This window comes from Sorex fumeus, unplaced genomic scaffold (genome assembly GCF_029834395.1).
Source record: "Sorex fumeus unplaced genomic scaffold, SorFum_2.1 ptg000143l, whole genome shotgun sequence".
Lineage (NCBI taxonomy): Eukaryota > Metazoa > Chordata > Mammalia > Eulipotyphla > Soricidae > Sorex > Sorex fumeus.
This window is the reverse complement of record NW_026606200.1, coordinates 990,001-1,012,629: the sequence shown is the minus strand read 5'-3', so window position 1 is coordinate 1,012,629 and position 22,629 is coordinate 990,001. Positions and strand designations below refer to the sequence as shown.

The 22,629-nt window shown below is 41.0% G+C and overlaps 1 protein-coding gene across 1 annotated transcript in view; it reads right to left on the bottom strand.

Moving 5' to 3' along the window:
* The window catches only part of CNTNAP2 (contactin associated protein 2), a gene marked incomplete at its 5' end in the record, with an annotated part of 1,346,219 nt that overhangs the window by 392,217 nt on the left and 931,373 nt on the right, over positions 1-22,629 (bottom strand). The window contains one exon of the mRNA XM_056106760.1: positions 5,620-5,747. Coding sequence (XP_055962735.1) covers positions 5,620-5,747 — 128 coding nt within the window. The remainder of the gene's footprint in view (positions 1-5,619; positions 5,748-22,629) is intronic.

Genomic DNA, 22,629 nt, shown 5'->3' with positions numbered 1-22,629 from the left:
GTGGCAGGGCATTCCCCTCTGTTCTCTCTCTCCTTTGGGGGGTTGTGGTTTGCAAAAGAGTTAAGCCTGATTTTCAGGGAGAAACGTTGGATGATTTTACTTTCCATTGATCACTTTGTATATAAGGAAATGTCCTGGTTCCCGCATGCCCGAGCTATGCTTGTAGAGGCTCATGGTCACTGGGGTTCCATCTGGAGAAGGCAGGATGCAGCACCTACCTCATCTGGGACTTCTCGGTGATATTGGCTCTGTTTGGGACCTGGACCATTCTCCGGGAGCTGTGGAGCCGCCCAGCAGTTTTCTTCTTTGTTGCTGTGTGCTGTAAAGATGGCGCTGGGGGGGGGGGGGCTAATTTCTGGTATATTTTTTTAGCAATCAGCATGATGCCAAAGGCTGCTTTATCTTTACTAAAAGACCACACCTGGTCACAGGCTTCTTCTTGCCCATCTAATCCAAACGTCAAATCCCATTGAGCGAGTAGAACTGAGAACTCTGAAATCAACTGAACTTCTGACCTCAGCTCTGAAACTTCTCAACAAATCACTGACTGACCCAGGTTATTTAGGATTCCTACTATCTGGTAAGCTCATTGGTATCCTGGGGTCAAAGACGTTATATCATACTTGGTGTTGGGAGATTATGGCAGTCAACGAAAATGAAGAGCTTGATGGGCAATCTCTGTGCTGGGTCCTTTCTGGTTTGTAAAAGCAGCAATGTCTAAAATGAAACAGAAAACTCTAGAACTGTGTCTGGGGCCCTGGACGATGCTTCCTTTCCACTGTCAGAGTCCCTTCTTGAACCTAGGTGGGCAGCTGCTCTCTGAGCCTCCTCCATCCTCATTGGTCATGCCGAGTGCCCCTCACATAGGCGCTCACAGGGAGACAGAACAACTGTGGGCACCCCCAGCTATGTTCTATTAAAAACAATGACACTAAAAAAAAGACACTCATTTTCATTATTTTTTTCTATTTTTTTTCTTTCTTTTTAAAAATTGAATCACTGAGCTACAGTTACAGAGGTTTCATGCTGGAGTTTCAGTCATACAACAATTGAACATCCATCCCTCCACCAGTCAAGCATGATGGCCTCTCATTATTTGTATTTCAAAGCATAATGCCCATAAGGAGAGAGAAAGAGAGAGAGAGAGAGAGAAAGAGAGAGAGAGAGAGAGGGAGGATGCTGGGGCCATTTTCATTCTTCGTGGGTTAGTTGCCTTGTAACTGCAGAAACAACATGCCAATATAGTTGGTGTCCTGTTTTTCTTGGTAAAGGAATGGTTGGCTACAGTCCTGATACATAAAACTCTTGCAGGAAAGAAAGGAGGACTTTATATTACCCCCACATATAAGATTACATTACCAAGGAACAGACGTCCTAGATCCATTGGGAACAACTCCATCACCACCTCCTTTCACCTTCAGCTTAGGCCCTGCCCTTGGGGTGTTCCTGAATGAACTCCTTGGAATGGCCCACCATTCTCTGCCCTTGCTTATAGCCAAAATTTGTAAGCAAATTTTGGACTAGGAAAAAAAAAACATCCTGGAGAAACACATTTTCCTAGAAGGCTTCTAGATGGGTACATCAAGAACACCTGCTTTTGTTGCAAACTTGCTTCTAATTAATTGTTTAAAGTCCCTGCATCCCTAGAGGAGATATGGGAAATCTTTACCTCGGGGTGGCAGAGAATGAAGCAATTATTTAGCAAAGGCTTTGCTTCCATAATTAATGATAGCCACTATATAGAGTATGGATGAGTCTGCTACTTCCCAAATGCACAACTATTGCGTTCCTAAGCTAATTCCACAGAGTTTAGCAACCTTCTCGAAGAACAACCATGCATTTCAAATTGAGGACCTGTTCTAGTCTATCAGTGGGTTTGATCCTGTTTTGTTTCTCCCTGGGAGAGATGTGAGTTAAGCAGGCCATTGGTCATTCTGTAGCACTTTTAATCTTAGGTAACCATCCATCACTAGTTACACTTCCAGTTCCATTTAACTGCGAAGTTTCCATTTGAAGATGTTTGTGGGGAAAAAAAGTAAGTAAGAAAGAAAGAAAAAGCAAAAGGGGAAAAAAGCAGGCCTGAGTGGAACACACTGATTTTCCTTAGCATTCTGATTACGTGGGTCTACGAGTTCAGATGAATCAAAGGAAAAATGAAACTCAGCAGGCGTGATGAGATCAACCGAAACTGCTGAAACAGTTGGGTAGAATCCACAGAAATGGTTTTCTTTGCTAAGTCTGGAGGGTGGAACAGGGCCTGCTTCAAGAGATGGCTCTCCCCAGATGTCATTTGTCTGCTCCTCAGAAAGACGTTGGTTAACAATAGATGCATGCTTTTAAACGAGAGCGGGGCACAGACTTCAGTAAATAAAAGGAAGGAAGTTCATTAATCTCCATAAACAACAGGGTGAATGCGCTATACCATGTTTTTAATTATAAAATTGGAATTTATCCCCCTCTGACATTCATGCTAGATTGGCGACTGGCTCTGGGTGGCCGCAAGGGTGGGGGAAATCGGACTAACATGACAGAGTTTTAAACAATCTAATCAGCAATTGACTCACGGAGGAGATGACCCTCATCGCCTGTGGGGAATGTGTTTTATTCTCGGCTCTCTCTTTCTGCTTAGAGCCTCCCAGGGGCTTGAGAAATCTGTTGTATGAGGAACATTTGAAAGAAATACAGGCTTACGTTTACTTAATCCAAATGGATCAGGCTCTGCAACTTTCTGAGGAACTCAGAAACTAGAAAATGCTCTAACACAGGACACCAATCATGAGTGGGTTGATGTTAGAATATTCTGGAAGGCAGGGTGGTCATCAAAACTTCTGATTGCTTCCTGGCAACAAGGTACTATCTAAAATATTCTCAGCTGTCTCTGTTTGGTTGTCTCTCTCTGATATGACTGTGTTCTATGTCACTACAATTAAGTATTGACGATACTTTTGTTTTCACAAAGTAAAAGTCTCAGGCAAGAATACAAATGTTCAACATCTTTGGAAAACAATATGGAGACTCCTCAAAAATTTAAGAATTGAATTTCCATATGTCTCATCAGTTATACTTATCAGCATTTACCGTAAAAATTTAAAGAACAGTATTTTGAGAAAGATATTTATGTTCCTATGTTTATTATAGTACTATTCATAGTAGTCAAGTTCTGGACACAACCCAAGTATCTTAGCAGATTAGTGGATAAAGAAATGGTTGCAGATATATATATATATATATATATATATATATATATATATATATATGGCTGGAGGGATAGCACAGCAGGTAGGGCATTTGCCTTGCATGAGGCCGACCTGGGTTTGATTCCTCTGTCTCTCTCGGAGAGCCTGGCAAGCTACCGAGAGTATCCCATCCGCATGGCAAAGCCTGGCAAGCTACCAGTGTCGTATTCGATATGCCAAAAACAGTAATAAGAAGTTTCACAATGGAGACGTTACTGGTGTCCACTTGAGCAAATCAATGAACAACAGGAAGACAGTGCTACAGTGCTACATATGTGTGTATGTGTGTGTGTGTATACACAAACACAGTGGAACACTACTAAGCTCTAAGAAAGATAAAATCATGCAATTTGTTGCTGTGTGGGTGGGATTGGAAGGTATCACACTGAGTGGAGTCATCCAGAAGGACTGGTAAAGAATGATTATTTTCATACTTTGGATACTTAGAAACATATTATCAGAATAATAAAGGCTCAAAGACAATAGAAGCTGAGAACTGATATACAGGACTGTGCTTATTAGGGAGGGTAGCAGTTGAGGTGTGCATGGGGGTGTTTGGAGAGGGAACCCTGAGGCAATAGTGGAAGGAAGTGAACACTGTAAGAGGGAATGAGCTGTTGGAATGTTGCACACAAGAAACCTTATCACTAACAGTATCATAAATTGTGTTACCTAAATTATAGTTTTGTAAACTGTGGTGCCTAAAATTAATTAATTTTTTTTAGAAGCAAAGGAGAGGAAAGCTCTATTAAGCTTGCAAAGACATGGAGGATCCTTAAATTCACAGTGTAAGTTAAAATGAAACTTTTAAAAGGCTAAAAATAAAAATTTATAAAATAATAAATAAAGACAGTCAACACCATGTTCACTCATCCACCAGCCCTGCTCTACTGAGTCCCAACTCAGTCTCTTAGGAGATGCACACCAAGCAGCTAAAATTCACACAAACATCCCTGAGAAAACTTTGAGGCAGCTTTGGAAGGTGGGCAGGCCAAGTATTGAGCTAAAATGCATAAATGTTATTACTTTGTCGATAATTTTTTAAAGCAGTTGAAGATATAATTATTACACGATTCTATAAAGCTGCACTGGATGAAAGAATTATTCCCGTTTAATAAGTCCATGAAAAAACATCTTTTAGATCCATCTCAGCTTTAAGCTAGCAGCTTCATTTTCTCTATGTCGGGAAAGAAAAATCCGCAGCGACTCTATCTCTCCTTTGTATCAAGAGCTCTGCAGTGTTTGGCTGCCAGTAACCTCAATTTGCCAAACAGTAAGTAGTTCAGTATGCATCACTACATTCCTTTGCGTGTCTCTTGGGGAGGGGGGATGCAATCAGCTATTACATCAAGTAGGTCTAATTCTCCCCTGATTTATGGAGGTGGCAATAATATTCCATTTCGCAGAGGAATCCAAATCCAGACACTAAAGTCTTTATGAACTTTTCAGGAGGATCTGGGTCATAGGTGGTATCCACTTTAATACAATCCAAAAAAGTGGAGGGTTTGCCTGACAGATCCTGGCAAGTCAGTGATACAGAGAACGGAATTGAGGTCTCCATGTGCCTAGCACACACTGCCCAAGGGAGCTGTCCACATCCTGAGTGCTGATAGGAAGAGGGGAAATGAGACCCAAGCTACTCATTGCTGGTTCCCTATAGCCACCCATCACAGTTTCCCTCCAACTGCACATAAAACACACCGAAGGGCATCAAACCACATAAGTTCCTAGCGGTGTCCTTAATTAAGTGAGATCATCATTCAAACTCCTTGACCTCCCTCGGTCTAGGCAAACAGCCCTCCAAAATTCACCCTCCACCGTGCTGAATCTGGAAAGCAAGTCACAGCCGCAAACCCAACGTGGCTTACAAGGGATCATCAAGCGTTGATGATGATGGGGTTGGATAGCAATCATGTCAAACTTTATATGACCATAACCCAAGTTTACAATGATACATTAAGCCATAAGGCCAGTATTTATACCACCATAAACTTTGCTTATGGTGGTATAAATGGTCACGCTAATGGCATTAACAGCAGCATTCAGTGGGATCACAGCCACTGAGCATTACTTTGATGCCATTAGCATTGCTATTTATATCACCATAAACTTAGGTAGTCAAATTTGTTACATATGAATATAGAAAGAAGATGGATATCCCTGTCCGATGCCCAAGTCTAGGCTCCCATGCCACAGATCTGATGGCCACCTTGCTCCTCCATATATAAAGATGGCTGGAGCATTGCGTTTGTCTGTTGACATCACATGCCACTTCTTTCGTAATTACCATAGAGTAAGGCTTATTTCTAGCATCTTCATTTACTTGGAAACACTCTTTAAGATAGATAAAAAAGTGCAAGTCACAGTGGCTGGTTACACTTACGGTCTCCTTGGCAGCGCAGGGGTCCCACGCTCAGTTTGGCTTCTGATCCCTGGCGATTAGTGTCTCCAACAACCACCTGGTTCACAGGCAGGTGATCTTTGTAGGATAAGAATCCAGCATCTTTCCTCCTGGATCATGGAGAAAGACAGAGAAGGTCAGGAGGCCAAGCCAGAGACATGTCTTCACTGAAAATCGCTTACATTTCGAATAAGTGACCCCGTTCCCAAAACTGTTCTGTTGGACTCTAAGTAGAGTTAAAAAATAATTCTCCCTCTCTTGCATCTGGTGTTCTCATAGCGCTTCATTCCAAACTGTGTGTGACATTTTTGCCTTCTGGAAACCAGAGTTAAGACCCTGATTGTCCAGAAAGGCATGACACACATGCTGCATCCAACTGTAGACTGAGAGTATTCGACCCCATGGCTCCAAACCCACATCCAATGCTGAGCACACTGGCAGTTTGCTATTTCATGGAATTCAAAGTTCAGCAAAGTCAATCCGATCTCTTGCATAATATATGAAACAAAGCCCCATGTAAAATAATCCTGTCTCCTTAATTGCTCTGAAGCAGTTGCTTCAAGGGTTGCTTTCCTGCTGTGCTAAGGAGAAGCTCCTTATTGTTCCCTGTTCTTGTGTATTTTAACAAGGGAGAAAGTTGAGTGAAGTTTGCAATGCAGAGCAGGTGCTCAGTAAGCATCTATTTCCATCCATAATGAGTGAAAGACTTAAGCTTTCAGTATGATTTGATTTTCCAAATGGATTGGGCTTTCAGTTTACCCTATACTTACTTTGTTTCAGTCCCACACCATATCACAGTAAACTGGAGCAATAGCACAGCAAATAGGGTATTTGCCTTTCTTGCACGCTACTAACCTGGGTTTGATTCCTCTGTCCCTCTCGGAGAGCTCACGAAGCTACCTAGAGTATCCCGCCCCCATGGTAGAGCCTGGCATGCTTCCCGTGGCATCTTCAATATGCCAAAAACAGTAACAACAAGTCTCATAATGGAGATGTTACTTGTGCCCGCTCAAGCAAATCGATGAACAACAGAAGGACAGTGCTACAGTACCATACCACACTAAATAAAGCAGAAGGACAAGGATACAGGAAAGTTCCAAATCCTGGATGGGACAAAGAAACCCAGGAGACATTTCTTTTTTCTTTTTCTTTTTGGATGCTCAGGACTTACTCCTGGCTCTGAGATTGGGGATCATTCCTGGCAAGGATTGAGGGATCATATGAGATGCTGCGAATTCAACCTGGGTCAGCCACATGCAAGGCAAGCATCCTACCCTCTATATTACTCTCTGGTACCCATGAGATATTTCTGGGCGTGGACCCAAAGTTGCTCTTGGGGGTGGACCCAAGGAGAGTCACCTGCAGCAGATTTGTGCTTCACCAGAAGCCACTGCCCTCCTGCTGCTTTGACTGAGGAATCTCTCCAGGACACCAGGTAGGATGGAGGCACAAAACAATGAAAAGACATGCCACCACATTATCCTTCCATTCAATTTTCCCACCCATGATTTATCTGGGCTTAAAACCAATTCTGGAATTGTATTGACAGCTGGCTATAGAAAAGAACTCTGATTATCGTGAGAGAAGCATGAAAGGACAGTTCAACAATCAGGTTAAAGATGTGCTACTCACATCTTTTGGCAAATAGAGACCCAAGATCCGAGGGGAACTGGCTTGACTGGCTGTCTTTTAAAATGTTCTCCTGTTAAGAGCATTTTCTGATCCCTCTGACCTTCTAGAATGTCACTGAACATACATTCTCTGCTGGGTGAGGACCCAGGGAAACCCTGGAGAGAGCTCCAGAAGCTGGCCAGGGGACCTCACTGAAGCAAGTTTTAAACAGCCTGGATCATTCATTATGCTCCACTTTTCAAAACAAAAATAATAGTTTTTGAACTAATCACTGAATTAGAAGATCAGGCTGGAAAATGCTTTATTCTTACTGACTTGTTAACAATGATGTCCAGGTCTCAATTGCTTCTGTGGAATCTTTTTGAAAACCCAATAAAAATTTAAGGTCAATGTTCATAAATAAAGTTTTATTGAAACACAGCCACTTCGAAATTTCTTCTCTGGGTCCCTCTGTGCTAAAATAACGAGTCTGAGTGGTTGTGGATAGTGCACACAGCACTCAAAACCTAAACTATTACCTGGCCCCTTACTGGAAAAAGTTTGCTAACATTTGCTCTAACTTATCACTATCCACATTTTCTTTGGAATTTATCGAGCAAAGATTTTCCGATCATGGTAGACAACCTGTCACCTACCTGGTTTCTAAATTAAATGTGGGTTTTAGGGATGGGAAGTTTATCACTGAGACCGGGAGAAAAATCATTTAACCATCAACCTATTTAATGTCACAGTGAGAAATAAGCTGATTTAATGTTTTGATTAATTTTCAGAATGAGTCCCCTTTAGTACAATAGGTATCTGTTGTGAAAGAAATTGAGGGTACTCGCACTATTACCCTGTATCTCTAGCATGGCACCACTAATACGAATCTCCATGATATTCTGTAATGAATGAGTAATGATCTTGAATATAGAAAGGGTGCATGTCACTGTCACTGTCCTCCCATTTTTCATTGATTTGCTCGAGCGGGCCCAGTAACGTCTCCATTGGAGACTTTTGTTGTTACTGTGTTTGGTATATCAAATACATCACGAGTAGCTTGCCAGGCTCTGCCGTGTGGGTGAGATACTCTCGGTAGCTTGCCGGGCTCTCCGAGAGGGGCAGAGGAATCGAACTTGGGTCGGCCATGTTGGCTGCGTGCAAGGCAAATGCCCTAACGCTGTGCTATCGCTCCAGAAAGGGTGCATAGTTCAATGAATTTATAGGTGTGTGAGAAAACTTCCTTAGAGGCATCCCACAGTTTTCCCTGATTTTTGACCTCAATATATATGGAATCAGTATGTACCCTTTGAAGCTTGGCCCAATCTTATATTCTGATTTTCATTATGTTATTTGCAAAGTTTTCAGATTAAAACAAAGTGCTATATTTGTAAAAGGAAAGAAAAATTTGTGAAAATGTATTATATCCAGCATTGAGCCAAATATTCTCCTTTGCCATCTGGGTTGTTGCCAATGTTTGGTCACTGTATATATGTTATGAATATTCATATTAATGTATCAGAGTTTGATCTCTGGCACCCTATATGGTCCTTGAATTTTCAGGAGTGACCCCTGAACTCAGAGTCAGAACTAAGTCCTGAGGACAGTTAGGTGTGACCCCCCACCAAAAGAAAAGACATCATGCAATTAATTTGCAAACAAAACTTGAAAGAGAGAACAAGAGAGAACAAAAATTTTCAAGTCACATTTTTATGAAAATCTTTGCCACATCAATCAACTGAATGAAAAATATGATCCATTACGCACGTTTAAAAATGCAGTTGTATCTAGTTTAACATACATATTTTAAAGTAACACATGTCAACGGTGATCAATCATGAAGTGAAGTATCAGAGAGGCAGACCTTTTAATTACTAATCCAAGGCTATATAAAACTATAATGTGAACTCAATTATATTGCAGCTACTAAACTTTTTAATTAGTATCTCAGGGAAAATACTGTCAATATTTATTAGCAATTATACATTTATAACATATGTTTATCACTTTTATTGAACATAAAATAATATTTCATTAAAACCACTTTGTGTGGGATGGGGTTCCTGCACAAACCTGGCCTCATAAACAGGAACGTAGGCTGCATTCTCAGCTCCAAAGCCTATAAGCTATTTTATACTTATTTGTGGGATCGGGGCTGAGCATCCTCCACCCAGGTCCTGTAGCACTGTCTTCCTGTTGTTCGTCGATTTGCTTGAGCAGGTACCAGTAACATCTCCATTGTGAGATTTGTTGTTACTGTTTTTGGCATATCAAATACGCCACGGGGAGCTTGCCAGGCTCTGCCATGCGGGCGGGATATTCTAGGTGGCTTGCCAGGCTCTCCGAGAGGGACAGAGGAATTGAACTTGGGTGGGCTGCGTGCAAGGCAAATGCCTTACCTGCTGTGAAGAACACTGCTTTATCTCATTCAAAATATAATAAACTTCAGAGAGTGCTGATACTATGAAGCTCTTTCTTATAGCAATATCTAATTTGAAATTAGTTACTTTATGCAGGCATCATTATCCCCATTTTACTTCTGAGAAGAATGAGACTCAGAGAAATCATCCAACCCAAGGTAACCAGTTCAAAAGTGTAGAATGTGAATTCAAAGCTAAGATGCTCTGGGACTTACAAAACCCAGCTCCCAGAAGAGAACAGCACAGAGTCTCCTGCCCCTGCAGCTGGCTGTCATTGCCGGGGCCCCTTGTAGGGGGCCGGGTTGAGTTTCCCACCCCGCCCTGAGCAGAGCTCCAGCAGCCGAAGACCTCTGGATCCAGCCACAACCATGCTGAGACCACTCTCCACACCCATGAAGGCACCGGCAGAGGAACAAACGCATGCGGATCCCAGGGCTGAGATCTCCAAGCCTGCTCGGATCGGGGCTGAGCATCCTCCACCCAGATCCTCAGTCATCCAGTAGGCAGGGGTCACACCCACCAACTGCCCCCCGGTGCCGTGTAATCCCATCAACAGCCAAGACCCAGAGACTATAAATCCAGCTCCTGGAAGCGACATCTTATTATCTCATTCTTTCTTTGGACAACCTGGCAGGCTACCGAATGTAACCTGCCCACACGGCAGAGTCTGGCAAACTCCCCGTGGCGCACCCAATATGCCAAATACCAGTAACAATGATGGGTCTCATTCTCCTAACCCTGAAAGAGCCTTGAATGTGGCACTTTTTGGAATCTCAGGGTAGGACAAAGGAGATGTTACTGGTGCCTGCTCGAGGCAATCGATGAACAACAGGATGATCGTGATCATGATGCAGGCATCATTATCCCCATTTTACTTCTGAGAAGAATGAGACTCAGAGAATTCATCCTACCCAAGGTAACCAGTTCAAAAGTGTAGAATGTGAACTCAAAGCTAAGATACTCTAGGTCAGAGCCCAGGACATTCTGGTGAATAACCGAAACAGACAAATGAAATCCCCCCAAACAATTAAAAGTTCCTTCAGTTTGCATCCTCATTTCTAGAGGAAGAGAAAATGTTGCATTATAAATACGTTTAGTGATACCGAGACTTTACTTCTTTGTAAGTATTAAGTTCACAGATACCTGTAATATTTTGCTTATCTGCATTCCCTATTTCATTAATAGAAAATTTAAATAGAGGTCCAAACCTATCCACGTTGGCAAATTTAGCCATTTTTTTTGTTGAAATTTATAAAAGTTTGCAGTTCAATTTAAAATGACAATACTCAGATATTCCAAACAAAAACCAAGGAAGCAAATAAAAAATATTAACTGAGGGGGGGGGGGGAAGAACATTATTTTCTCACTCATTTTTGATCACCGAACTTAGTAGGACTCTGGAGGTTTTAAAGTCACAAAATCTGTGTGTAAAACTCACAGAGCAGTGTACTGAGGTGGAAACGAATTGGTTGTGGAAAAAATTCATGGCTGGAAATAAAGTGGTTTGCCTAATACAATGTTCCTAATGGGACACTGCAGCCCACTCCACATGGGTAGCACTGTAGCACTGTCCTCCCATTGTTCATCGATTTGCTCGAGTGGCACCAGTAATGTCTCATAACAAATTGTGAGACTTGTTATTGTTTTTGGCATATCAAATCATCATGGGTAGCTTGCCAGACTTTGCCATGTGGGAGAGATAGATTGCTGGGCTCTCCAAGAGGGGCAGATAAATTGAACTGGGGTCGGCTGCATGCAAAGCAAATGCCCTACCTGCTGTGCTACTACTCCAGCCCACCCCACTTGGGTACAATGAAAATAAACTGGATCCAGAAGGAACCCCCCCCATCCCCACACAAAAACCTCTAAAGATGCCCCTCTTTGCACCTGCATGAAAATTATTTAGCTAGTAAAGCAAGCCTTTGTTGAGAGTTATGGTCCTTCCAGATGGAGGTCAATCTAATTTAGGGAGATATTCAGTAACTATTTATCATGTTAGCATAATCTAATTACATCTGTTAGTGGGCTTGTACATTAGAAAAATTCGATCATCCATTTCAAATAGGCCTTGAACTCTGATTCTTGTGTAATCTTTCTCTCCGCATTTTAGTGAAGTAAAACTTAATTCCGTGGATTTATTTCTTTAACCTGCCATTACTGATATTTCATGTCAGTGCTCTCTCTTCCTGAGAAATTCTGTCTTGTTCTGCTGTTCTTTTTTTCTCTTTTCCTGCTGAGAAGGGAAGCAACCCTGCAGGTGGTTTTATCTTGCCCTTAACTCAGTGAAAAGAAAAAGGAAAAGAAACCTGCCAAAAAATTACAAACATCCTAAGCTTCCACAATTATGAGCCACTGTTCTACCAAATCTTCTGAATATTAATGCACTATTAATTTTAAAAGAAAAAAAATTTTAAAAGAAAAAAAATGCTTTCTTCTATGCAGAGATTTAGAAATGCTTAGTTTATTAAGTAAAGCAATTTAGTTTATTAAGTAAAAACAATTTTATGTTTTATTTTGACTGTTTTGAAATTAAAAATAAATTTTATTCAATGACCTTTCCCATAATGTCCTGTAAGCTAGAAATTTCTAGAGAGATGCATGAAGTTTGAATCCAAGCTTCAGACAATGTCTCACAAAGAGATGGAGAAATGGTAAATGAAAAAATGAAAAGATACTTATAGCATGAAAAGGTGCTTATAGCACTAGTCAATTGAGAAATGAAACTAAAACTCTACCAAGATAAGACCTCAATCCTACCACCAAAGCTAGAGTTTTGGGAAAGGAGATAATAGCAAGTGTCAGATTTGGAGAAATAGGAATCATACACCCTAGGAGGGACTGGAAGATCAGACACCAGTTCCCTTTTGAAAATAACACGGCAGACTTTCAAAGTGTTAAACACTGATATAGCAGAGGACCCCATATTTCTATTTCTGGATATCTACCAATGAAAAACGAAATCTTATGTCCACATAGAGATTTTTAAGTATCATTTCATAGGAGCTTTATTCCTAACAGTCCCCAAGCAGAAATAACCCAATCATCCATCAGCTAGGATTATGCATTACCACACAAATTCTGCTCAATGCTGGACTATATATAGGATTGTGGTTACAATAGGCTAAACCACATGGCTAAGAGGTAGCATAGTCTGTAACATGTAGGCCTATGAAATTACAGTCCTAACACTCACGTAAGAACCAAATAACCAAAAAATATATTTCTCAGAAAATATTCCAGTTGTGATGCAGCACATGTCATTAGTAAATTGCCAAATGATGTATATCCATACAATGGAATATTACTCAGCAATAATAGAAATGAAATGTGGATGCATAGTATAAAATGAGTAAACCTCAAAAAACATTAATAACTCAATCAGATACAAAGATTCCCGTGTCCTATACCTCCATTTAAATAGGTCATAAAAGGCAAATATATAGAGACAAAATTTATTATTAGTTTCCCAGGGCTGGCATTGTTCAACGCACCCAGGGAGAATGGAGAATGGTCTAGTACCTGGACTCTAGTCATTTGTTGCATAATTCAGTGAATTTTCTAAATATCCATGAGTCCATACTTAAAACTGGGAGAATGTTAAAATGTGTGACTTACATCAAGAAGATTATTAAGGAAAAATAAAGATAATTGTGAACCCTGACAGGCAGCTAGGAGACATTTCTATACCCTGCATGGCATTGGGAGAGCTTGTTTCTGCAGCCAATAACTGCAACTTGAATTGGTCCATCTTCTAGCTCCAGAGTCTTCTGCCTGGTGACTATGAATATAAGCTGAAAGATCTTTACACAGTCTTTAAACAAAAGTTTCTTTCCCTGATTTGAGAATTGATGGTAATATGTTAGAGTTCATTCTTCTGGGTGGCTTATGAATGACTACCCAAAAGTAGTAGGTTGCCCTGGGGTTCTCCTAATTGAGAGAGAGAAAGAGACAGAGATAGAGAGAGACAGAGACAGAGACAGAGAGACAGAGAGAGACACAGAGAGAGACAGAGAGGCAGAGACATGGAGAGAGATATGGAGAGAGAGAGGGATGTAGAGAGTCAGAAAGAGAGTGAGAGAGAGTGGACATCTTGCTCTCTTGCGGATTGGACCTGGATTGGACTGGAAAAGTTTGCCACTGCATAGCAAATATACCCACATCCCATCAGCCCCACCGGGAAATTGTCAAGTTGCCCTTGAGGATCAGTGGGAACTTGGGCCCACTACCTGAATTCTAGGGAAGCCATGAACTCAGGCTGGAGTGAAGAATTGCTCTTTGTAGGCAAAGGAAAACCAATTTTAACCTCTGCCCAGGCCTACAGGCCTATCATCTATCCTCACAGAAAAGATTTTCTATAAAGTACATTGAAAATATAGGCAGAATGTTCCAAGATCTAGACCTCAAAGGAGTCTTTAATGATACGATGCCATTGGCAAAGACTGCAGAATAAAAACTAAACAAATGGGACGACATCAAACTGGAAAGTTTCTATGGTAAAAGAAACACTAAAACAAAGTTAACTGTGTGTGGGGAAAATATTTTTACTCAATACATCAGAGAAAGGACTGATATTCAGGATATATAAAATACTCAAATGATCAACAACAAAAAAATCAAAACCTGGGAAGAAAAAATGAACAGACATTTTTATGAGGAAGTCCAATGGATGGTCAACAGGCATATGGAGAAAAAAAAGGTGATCATCATTTATTATTAGGGAAATACAAATAAAGATTACAATGAGATATCACTTCACACCAGTGAGAATAGCACATATTAAAAATACTAATAACAATCTGTGTTGGTAGGGATGCGATGAAAAGAGAACTATCATCCACCGGTGTTGTGTACATTGTTTGGTCCAATCCCCATGGAAGAAAGTATGGAGGGTACTTAGTAATCTAAGACTTGAGCCGCCATGTGACCCAGCAACTCCACTTTTGGGTATCTATCACCAGGAAAAAAAAATACTCATTCAAAAGGACGCATGCACAACATTATTTATTGCAACACTCAGTATAATAACTAAGATTTGCAATGAACCTAAATGTTCAATGACAGATAAGCAAATCATAGAGATGTGGTATATATTTATACACAACAGAACACTGTCACTGTCACTGTCACAGTCCTCCCATCATTCATCGATTTGCTTGAGCAGGCCCAGTACCATTGTGAGACTTGTTACTGTGTTTGGCAGATTGAATACATCATGGGTAGCTTGCCAGGCTTTTCCGCGCGGGCGAGATACTCTCGGTAGCTTGCCGGGCTCTCCAAGAGGGGCGGAGGAATCGAACTTGGGTTGGCCGTGTTGGCCGCATGCAAGGCAAACAACCTACCCGCTGTGCTATCGCTCTATTTAGCTATAACGATTAAATCACGCAATTTGCTGTGATGGGATAGAACTAGAAGATATCATGTTAAATGAAGTAAGCTGGAAGAAGAAAGATAAATACAGGATGATATCACTTATATGTAGTATTTAGAATATCTGGATGAGGGTATCTTTGAAGGGGGTACATCTAGGCCACCCTTGGCCCCAAGGAAGAGAAGGAAAGAAATAGAGTCAAGGGGAAGAGGAGGAGAGATAGATGAGAGCAAGGAGGGTGGGAGTGCAGGGGTCAAGACAATTCAGATACATTGGTGGTGTTAAGGAATTTTAGAGGTAAATATCCAAACCAGAGTCAATTATACTGAAATCATGAGACCCAGACTTTAACAATGGAACTTAAATAGGTGTCTGTCAAGACATCAGGTTCTGGGGGAGGTGGTCGGTATGGATCCCACCACCACAGGGAACATTAATGTTGGTGGGATCATTGTTAGGACATTGTATGTCTGAAATTCAACTATGAATAACTTTTTAAATCATCGTGCTTTAATAAAATTACAATAAAATTTCAGGAGATGAACAGCAAAGCAAAATAGTTTTATGGAGAGAAATGTGAGGAGGGAGTCATTTGTGAGGGGGGAGAGAGAGAACGAGGAGAGGAGAGGAGAGAAAGAGAGAGAGAGAGAGAGAGAGAGAGAGAGAGAGAGAGAGAGAGAGAATGCAGAAATTAGCATGAACTTCTAAATTTAAGAAGAGAGCCAAAGGTGGGTTCTCTGGTAAGGTAAAAGGAAGGAGTTAAACATCTCAGGTTGAGATATGTTTGAATCCTAGGATAGGGAATAAACCTCTCTTACCTTTACAAAGTTGGTTTTATAGGGCTTTGCCCAACTACCTTAATCTGGAACTTTCTATGTAGGAGTCAGTTGCTAGGAGACATTGTCAAGGAGATCTTGGATTTTTTTTAATCTTCTTGCAGTTCCTCTAGAAACTTCCTTTTTTTTTTTTTGGTACAGTTTCTCACTATCTTTTTTTTTTCTTTTTTTATTAGTGAAACACCATGAGGTACAGTTATAGGCTTACAAATTTTGTGCTTGGGTTTCAGTTATACAATGATCAAGTGCCCATTCCTCCACCAGTGCAGAAACCTTCTTTTTAAAAAAAATTTTTTGAGGAAATATACCATCTCTGGGTGGTTGTTTCTCTTTATCTCCAAAGAACTCTGTATTTGCATCTCAAAGGTATTCCAACCTTCCTGCCTTAGGGCTATTTTTGGTCTAGTGACAGGGAACTTTAAAAAATCACATGTTGGACTTAGGATGAAAAGAAAAAACACATTGCCTGGCCTCTCTGTCTACCTGCCTAAAACAAATATTAACATAGTGCATTGACACCGGTCCCTGGACAGGGTCTCAGAGCACTTTTTTCGGAGTTCCCACACCCAGTCTTCTCTCATCACTTGCCTTTATAAATACTTTGTAATATGAATCAAGATTTTCATATGCCCCAAATTTAGATTCCACCAATTTCACCATGTTCCACTGAATTGCACTCATTCTTTATTCAGCATTTCTTCTTTTGGGGCTGGAGATAAAGGCTTTATCTTTCACTGACTGACCCGAGTTCGATCCCCAGCACTCCTCATGGTCCCCTGAGCCAACTAGGAGTGATCTCTGAGTGCAGAGGCAGGAGTAAGTTCCAAGCGCCATGTGCCTCAGGTGTGACCCTCAAACAAAGAAACTAAGAATTTCTACTTTTGGACCCAACCTATTGCCTTGCCAAGTTCTTAAAAATGGGACTGAACCTTATTCATCAAAAGCCAAACATCTTTGGGTTCTTGGGCATGACTAGAGGGAAAATTCTGTTGACTTGTGATTGCTATATGTGATTTTAATATCTTGGAAATGCCAGCTTAAAAAAATCACAGCATATTGTCAAGGATGTCAAGGACTGTTTCTAAACATTTGGAGTATCGGTGGGCAATTTTCATCTCAGACAATATGTTCCCTTAACCTGCAGGTTCTTGCATCTTTTCTCTTGGACCTTTCTGCATCTTCATTACCATAACCAACCACTCTGCTTTCCAAAGCAAGTACTAAGAAAAAGTAAGTCAAAAGGCAAAAGTGTGTAAGAATTTTCCTGAGTCTCTTTTAAAATTTATTGCCCTACTAATCACTTCACTCAGGAGGAAATAGTTAATTCATACTTTGATCAAAGGATCTCTGAAAAGGTCTCTGAAATCAAAATAAGTAACTTTCAGTTTAAATAAAGTTCTCAAATATTCACAGTGTTTTCCCATTTAATTCTTGTAACTTTGGAAATTCTCAAACTGGGCCAAAGTTTAGTTGAAGACAAGGAAAGCCAAAGCTAGGACACTGTGTCCTCAGTTTACCCTTTCCCCTCAAAGCCTAATCTTTACTTTGTTCAGGCTTGCAATTAAAATGGCATACCTTGGGGGATCAGTCAAGAGGGGGTTGTATTCTTTATTCATTTTTGGAGGACAGGGAGCAGTCCTGTGGAGCTCAGGGCTTACTTTGGTCCCTTGGCTCAGGGATCACTTCTGGCAGGGCTCAGGGGACCTTATGGGCTTCTGGGGTAGAACAAGGGTCAGCCATGTGTAGGGAAAACATTCTACCTGCTGTACTCTCTCTCTCTCTCTCTCCAGCCCCTATTGTTCATTATTGAACCCTCTGGTCTAGGAAGCCCACTCCCCCCACCCCATACACACTTCCTAAAAACATGATTCCCTATTCTCTGTCTCTACACAAATTCCTTCCTGTTGCCACTCAGGTAAGATGGTTGCTCTGAGCACCTGAGTCTAGCATTTTCCAACCAGTTGGCAGTTACCAGTGAACCTCTTTCTCCACTTCCTCAACTGATCATTGTCTCATTTGGATGCAGGAGTGGTGATGGTGGGTCTCTGTGTCGGTCCATGGTTCCTAGGTTCTTCTATATTTTTTTAAGAGTGAAAATATTAAGCAATAAAAATGCTCAGAACTCACTGTTAGAAAGTAGAAAACTTAATTGGAAAGTAGAGGAGAAAGGAAAAGTTACCCCTCAGATGCAGGAGAAACTAAGTATTGTACTAAGTTAACTATGGCTGGTTTGTGGAGGTTTATATAGGAAAACTGGGTCTTATGTTACAGAGAATGCAAGGAATTAGAATGAAGGGTTTGTTGAGTAGAGCCTTTTTAATCAAAATTGGGCTCTTAGCATTGACAAGAATGTTACAGAGAATGTAAGGATCAAACCGGGTGGTCTGGCCTTTTGCCTTAGGTATTTATCATAATCTTAGCCTTGGGTGAGTCTAAACTCTGGCCAGAATTTTATGGCAGCTGTTAACTTCCTGTTTATCAGAAAGAGCCCAGGAAATCTCCTGGACAATTAGTCAGAAATGCAAGATGGGGGCAATTTAAAAAAAAGGGGGGGGGGAATCACTCACAGCAGCTGTTGAGGGGAAACTGAGGCTTCTTCTTTCAATGTGATTGACTGCTACTCCCACCCTTAATAGAGGCGGAACTTCATATGTTCAGTAAAGAAAATGGCGGCAGAGAATTAAACCTGAACATTTTAAAATCTTCCCAAAGTATTCAAGAACACAACCATTCCACAAAATGAGATAAGAGAAAAAAAAAAACTGTAGGAGAGAAAACATCTGTTCCCCATCCTCCCAAATGTGTCCATAGTAAAAGTGATTCCCTGCTGGGGACTGAAGTCTGGGTGGGTGCTTTCTCTGAAAGGGTGAATCGCCCAACTTACCTGGAAGACCCGACCTCTGATGTGTTTTCTGTGGAGAGTACAAACAAATCACTGTTTTACTGCCTTCTAGTGACTGCTCTGACATGCCTTCCCCTTCTCCCCTAACTTCTTTCCTAGCCAAGAGCCTTTAAGCAAATGTCTGAAACCCTTGTAGGTGAGTTACTCAAGTTTTTCTTTCTCCTGCATTTTCTCTTAGAAACCTGATTCATATATGACAACTAACCTCATTAGTGCAGCTTCCAAATAGTCTAGAGGAGCACAGAATTATTTCTTTGGGGCCCAACAACAGTAAATCATATTCAATTGTTTGCTAATTCACTCCTGATGTACAAAAAAAGGGCAGGGCTGAGAGATAATGCAGTGAATAGAATCCTTGTCTTGCATGCACTGACTCAGGTGGTCCCTGGCACCACATATGACCTCCGAAGGGGCACCAGGAGTGACACTGAGCACAGAGACAGAAGTGAGCCCTGAGCACTGTTGGGTGTATGCCCTACCCCTGAATAAAGATGGGAAACCAAAAAGGGAGGGAGAGAGAGAGACAGAGAGACAGAGACAAAGACACAGAGAAATAGAGATAGAGACACAGAGACAGAGACAGAGAGAAAGAAGAGACAGAGACAGAGACAGAGACAGAGACAGAGACAGAGACAGAGAAGGAAAGTTCCTGTCATAGAGAAGGCTGAGAGGACACTGGTGAAGTGTGTGATGTTGGAGCATTGTATGCATGAAATAGTATCAACTTTATTATCAAATTTAAATATATACACACGTACTTTATATTTTTATATTTTTATATATTTACATTTATTTTAGATTTATATTTTACATATTTTAGGGCTGGAGTGATAGCACAGTGGTAGAGCGATTGCCTTGCATGCAGCCAGCCCGGCCAAGCTGGGTTCGATTCCTCCGCCCCTCTAGGAGAGCCCAGCAAGCTACCGAGAGTATCTTGCCCACACGGCAAAGCCTGGCAAGCTACCCGTGACGGATTCAATATGCAAACACAGTAACAACAAGTCTCACCATGGAGACGTTACTGGACCTGCTCAAGCAAATCGATGAATAACAGGAGGACTGTGACTGTGATTTTACATATTTTATGTACATAAAAATTAAAGGTAAAGGCCCTCCCGTTGATCGTCGATTTGCTCGAGCGGGCCCAGTAACGTCTCCATTGGAGACTTTGTTGTTACTGTGTCTGGCATATCGAATACTCTCGGTAGCTTGCCGGGCTCTCCGAGAGGGGCGGAGGAATCGAACTCGGGTCGGCCATGTTGGCTGCTTGTAAGGCGAACGCCCTACCGCTGTGCGATGAGAAAAATAATGGTGGATGGTGTGCGCTTACTGCAATAAAAATAAAGATGGGAGACCTATAAAACTTGACTCAAATGTCATTCTAGCTAAAAGTTACTAAATCAGAATTTTTATTCCTTGTCATTTTGGGGAAAGGGGATTCTCAACCCTAATTTTCTACATCTTCTCTACTGGGAGAGGTATCCTGAGACCTTTTTCTTGATGGAAATGAATGCTTTTATTCTTCCTCTGTCCTGGGCACTATTCAAAGCTGTTTTTATGTGAAAACCCTGATATTGCATTTTGCCTTCCATTTTCAATAGAACAAATGACATAATGATACAAAGGGGTCCTATGGAAGGCAGATCTCTATGAATGGTTAAATATTGGGGGGAGGCAGCACATTTCTGGTTTTTGGCGTTATTGAAATGTCTCTAGGATAGTAACCAAAGGTCATCAAAGACACCTTGCTCGCACCCAGAGCAGGTCTGTCGGTTCTTCTGTTCATTTACCATCTGAATTGTGATTTGGTTTTTTTGTTCACGGAACACATGTGACCATCTCAGCACGGCGATTTCACCAGAGGCTGCAATAAACAACTATCCCGTCAAAAACACAATCAAGTAGAAATTTTAAAATACTTCTAATTTTGTCTTCAGTCACCATGGACTGCAGGGCTTTCCTCCGTAGAAGCAGAGTAGTGCGCTCTTCAAAGCAATTAGAGTAATTAAGAAAACAACCATCACAATTAGATCTTTAGAATCCACGCCTATGTCCCCTATGAAATGAAAGTAATTACAGATTCAATTACGCTTTTTCAGAGGGAAAAGCTCAGGCCTTTTATCAAGGCAAGATAATTATCTGTTCAGTTTGGGTTCTCTTAGGAAGCTCCTGTAACCATTTTAAGAGTCCATACAGAAACATTTTTCTTTGGTTCTCCTTTTTGGAATTCAAGTTCCCTGAGGCCAGATATACTATCTCATGCAACTTTATAGACTAATAGTAGGTGCTTAAAAGTGGATCACTCTATATACTCAAGGACTGAAAAACATAGCAGAATAAATATAGAGGTGGACCATACACAATCCTGATATAAAGTCAGTACTTGTTTATTATCGGTGGTGAGAGATAAGATTTTTTTCCAATAACTGTTCTTTGAAAGCACTTGAAACAATTTAAAAAATCTTTTTCTGTAATTGAGGTTTTATTTTTTTTACTTAGAATGTAGTATTCAATTAGAAGTCTCATATATAATTAACACAGAGGAAAAGATATAATAATAATTAGACTTAAAGATTAAACTTCACATTCAACTCTGCATCTAAGTAAGATTCAGTTGCTACGTTTATTGGAGCCATTACTTCTTCCTTTTTTTTTTTTGAGTCATTACTTCTTTACATGCATTTGTTATTTTTTAGTTCTGAAGGGCTAATGGATATGCAAATACCAAAGAGAGACTATTTTGAGCTAAAGGCCATGGAGAACAGCAGTCAGGGGAAAATTCTAAAGGGAGGGTTCAAGTTTCCTTTAGTAAAGGAAATTCCATTTGTAGAGATGTTTCCCTCTTTTGAACCAACTTTTACCATGGAAGTATTGACTTGGACCTGCAAATCTTACTAAATACTTCTTGTTCACACTATACTTCATGATGACTTTAAAGTTCGTATCCTCCACAATCGACCATATCCACACGATTACTAAGCTCATTGAGGTTTCTCGGGAGTTCAAGATGCCGCTCTGTCTAACGTTCATTGATTTAAAGAAGGCCTTTGATTCTGTTGAGACGGAAGCGGTCAAGGAAGCCCTAGCCAATCAGGGTGTACAAACTCAATACATCAGGATCCTTCGTGAGCTCTATTGCGGATTCACTACCAAGATCTCACCATTCTACAAAGAAGTAATCATCCATATCAAGAGAGGGGTTCGGCAGGGTGATACCATTTCACCAAAACTCTTCAGTGCCACCCTCGAGAACATCATGCGACGACTGGAATGGGAAGGAATGGGAGTGAAGATAGATGGTCGGCAACTACACCACCTCCGCTTTGCTGATGACATCGTTCTAATAACACCAAACATCAGCCAAGCGGCACAAATGCTGAACGACTTTGACCGTGAATGTGGAAAGGTCGGACTACAGCTGAATCTTACGAAGACAATGTTTATGAGAAACAGCCTTGTTCCTGACGCTCCATTCGCTCTCAACGGAACCACCATCTCCGAATGCAACAGTTATATATACCTAGGTCGAGAAATCAACATGATGAATGACCTGGCACCTGAGTTGCGCAGGAGGAAGACAGCTGCTTGGAATGCCTTCAAGAACGTTGAAGAAATAACTAAAAGGACAAAGAACCTCCAGCTACGAGCACATCTCTTTGATTCCACTGTTCTTCCTGCATTAACATATGCCTCAGAGACCTGGACCCTATGAAAACAGGATGAGAACGCTATTCGGGTCTCTCAAAGAGGAATCGAAAGAGCTATGCTTGGAATATCATGATTCACTCAAATGAGAGATAGTATCCGGAGTTCTGATTTTCATCAACGCTCAAGAATCAGGGACGCTGTCTCATT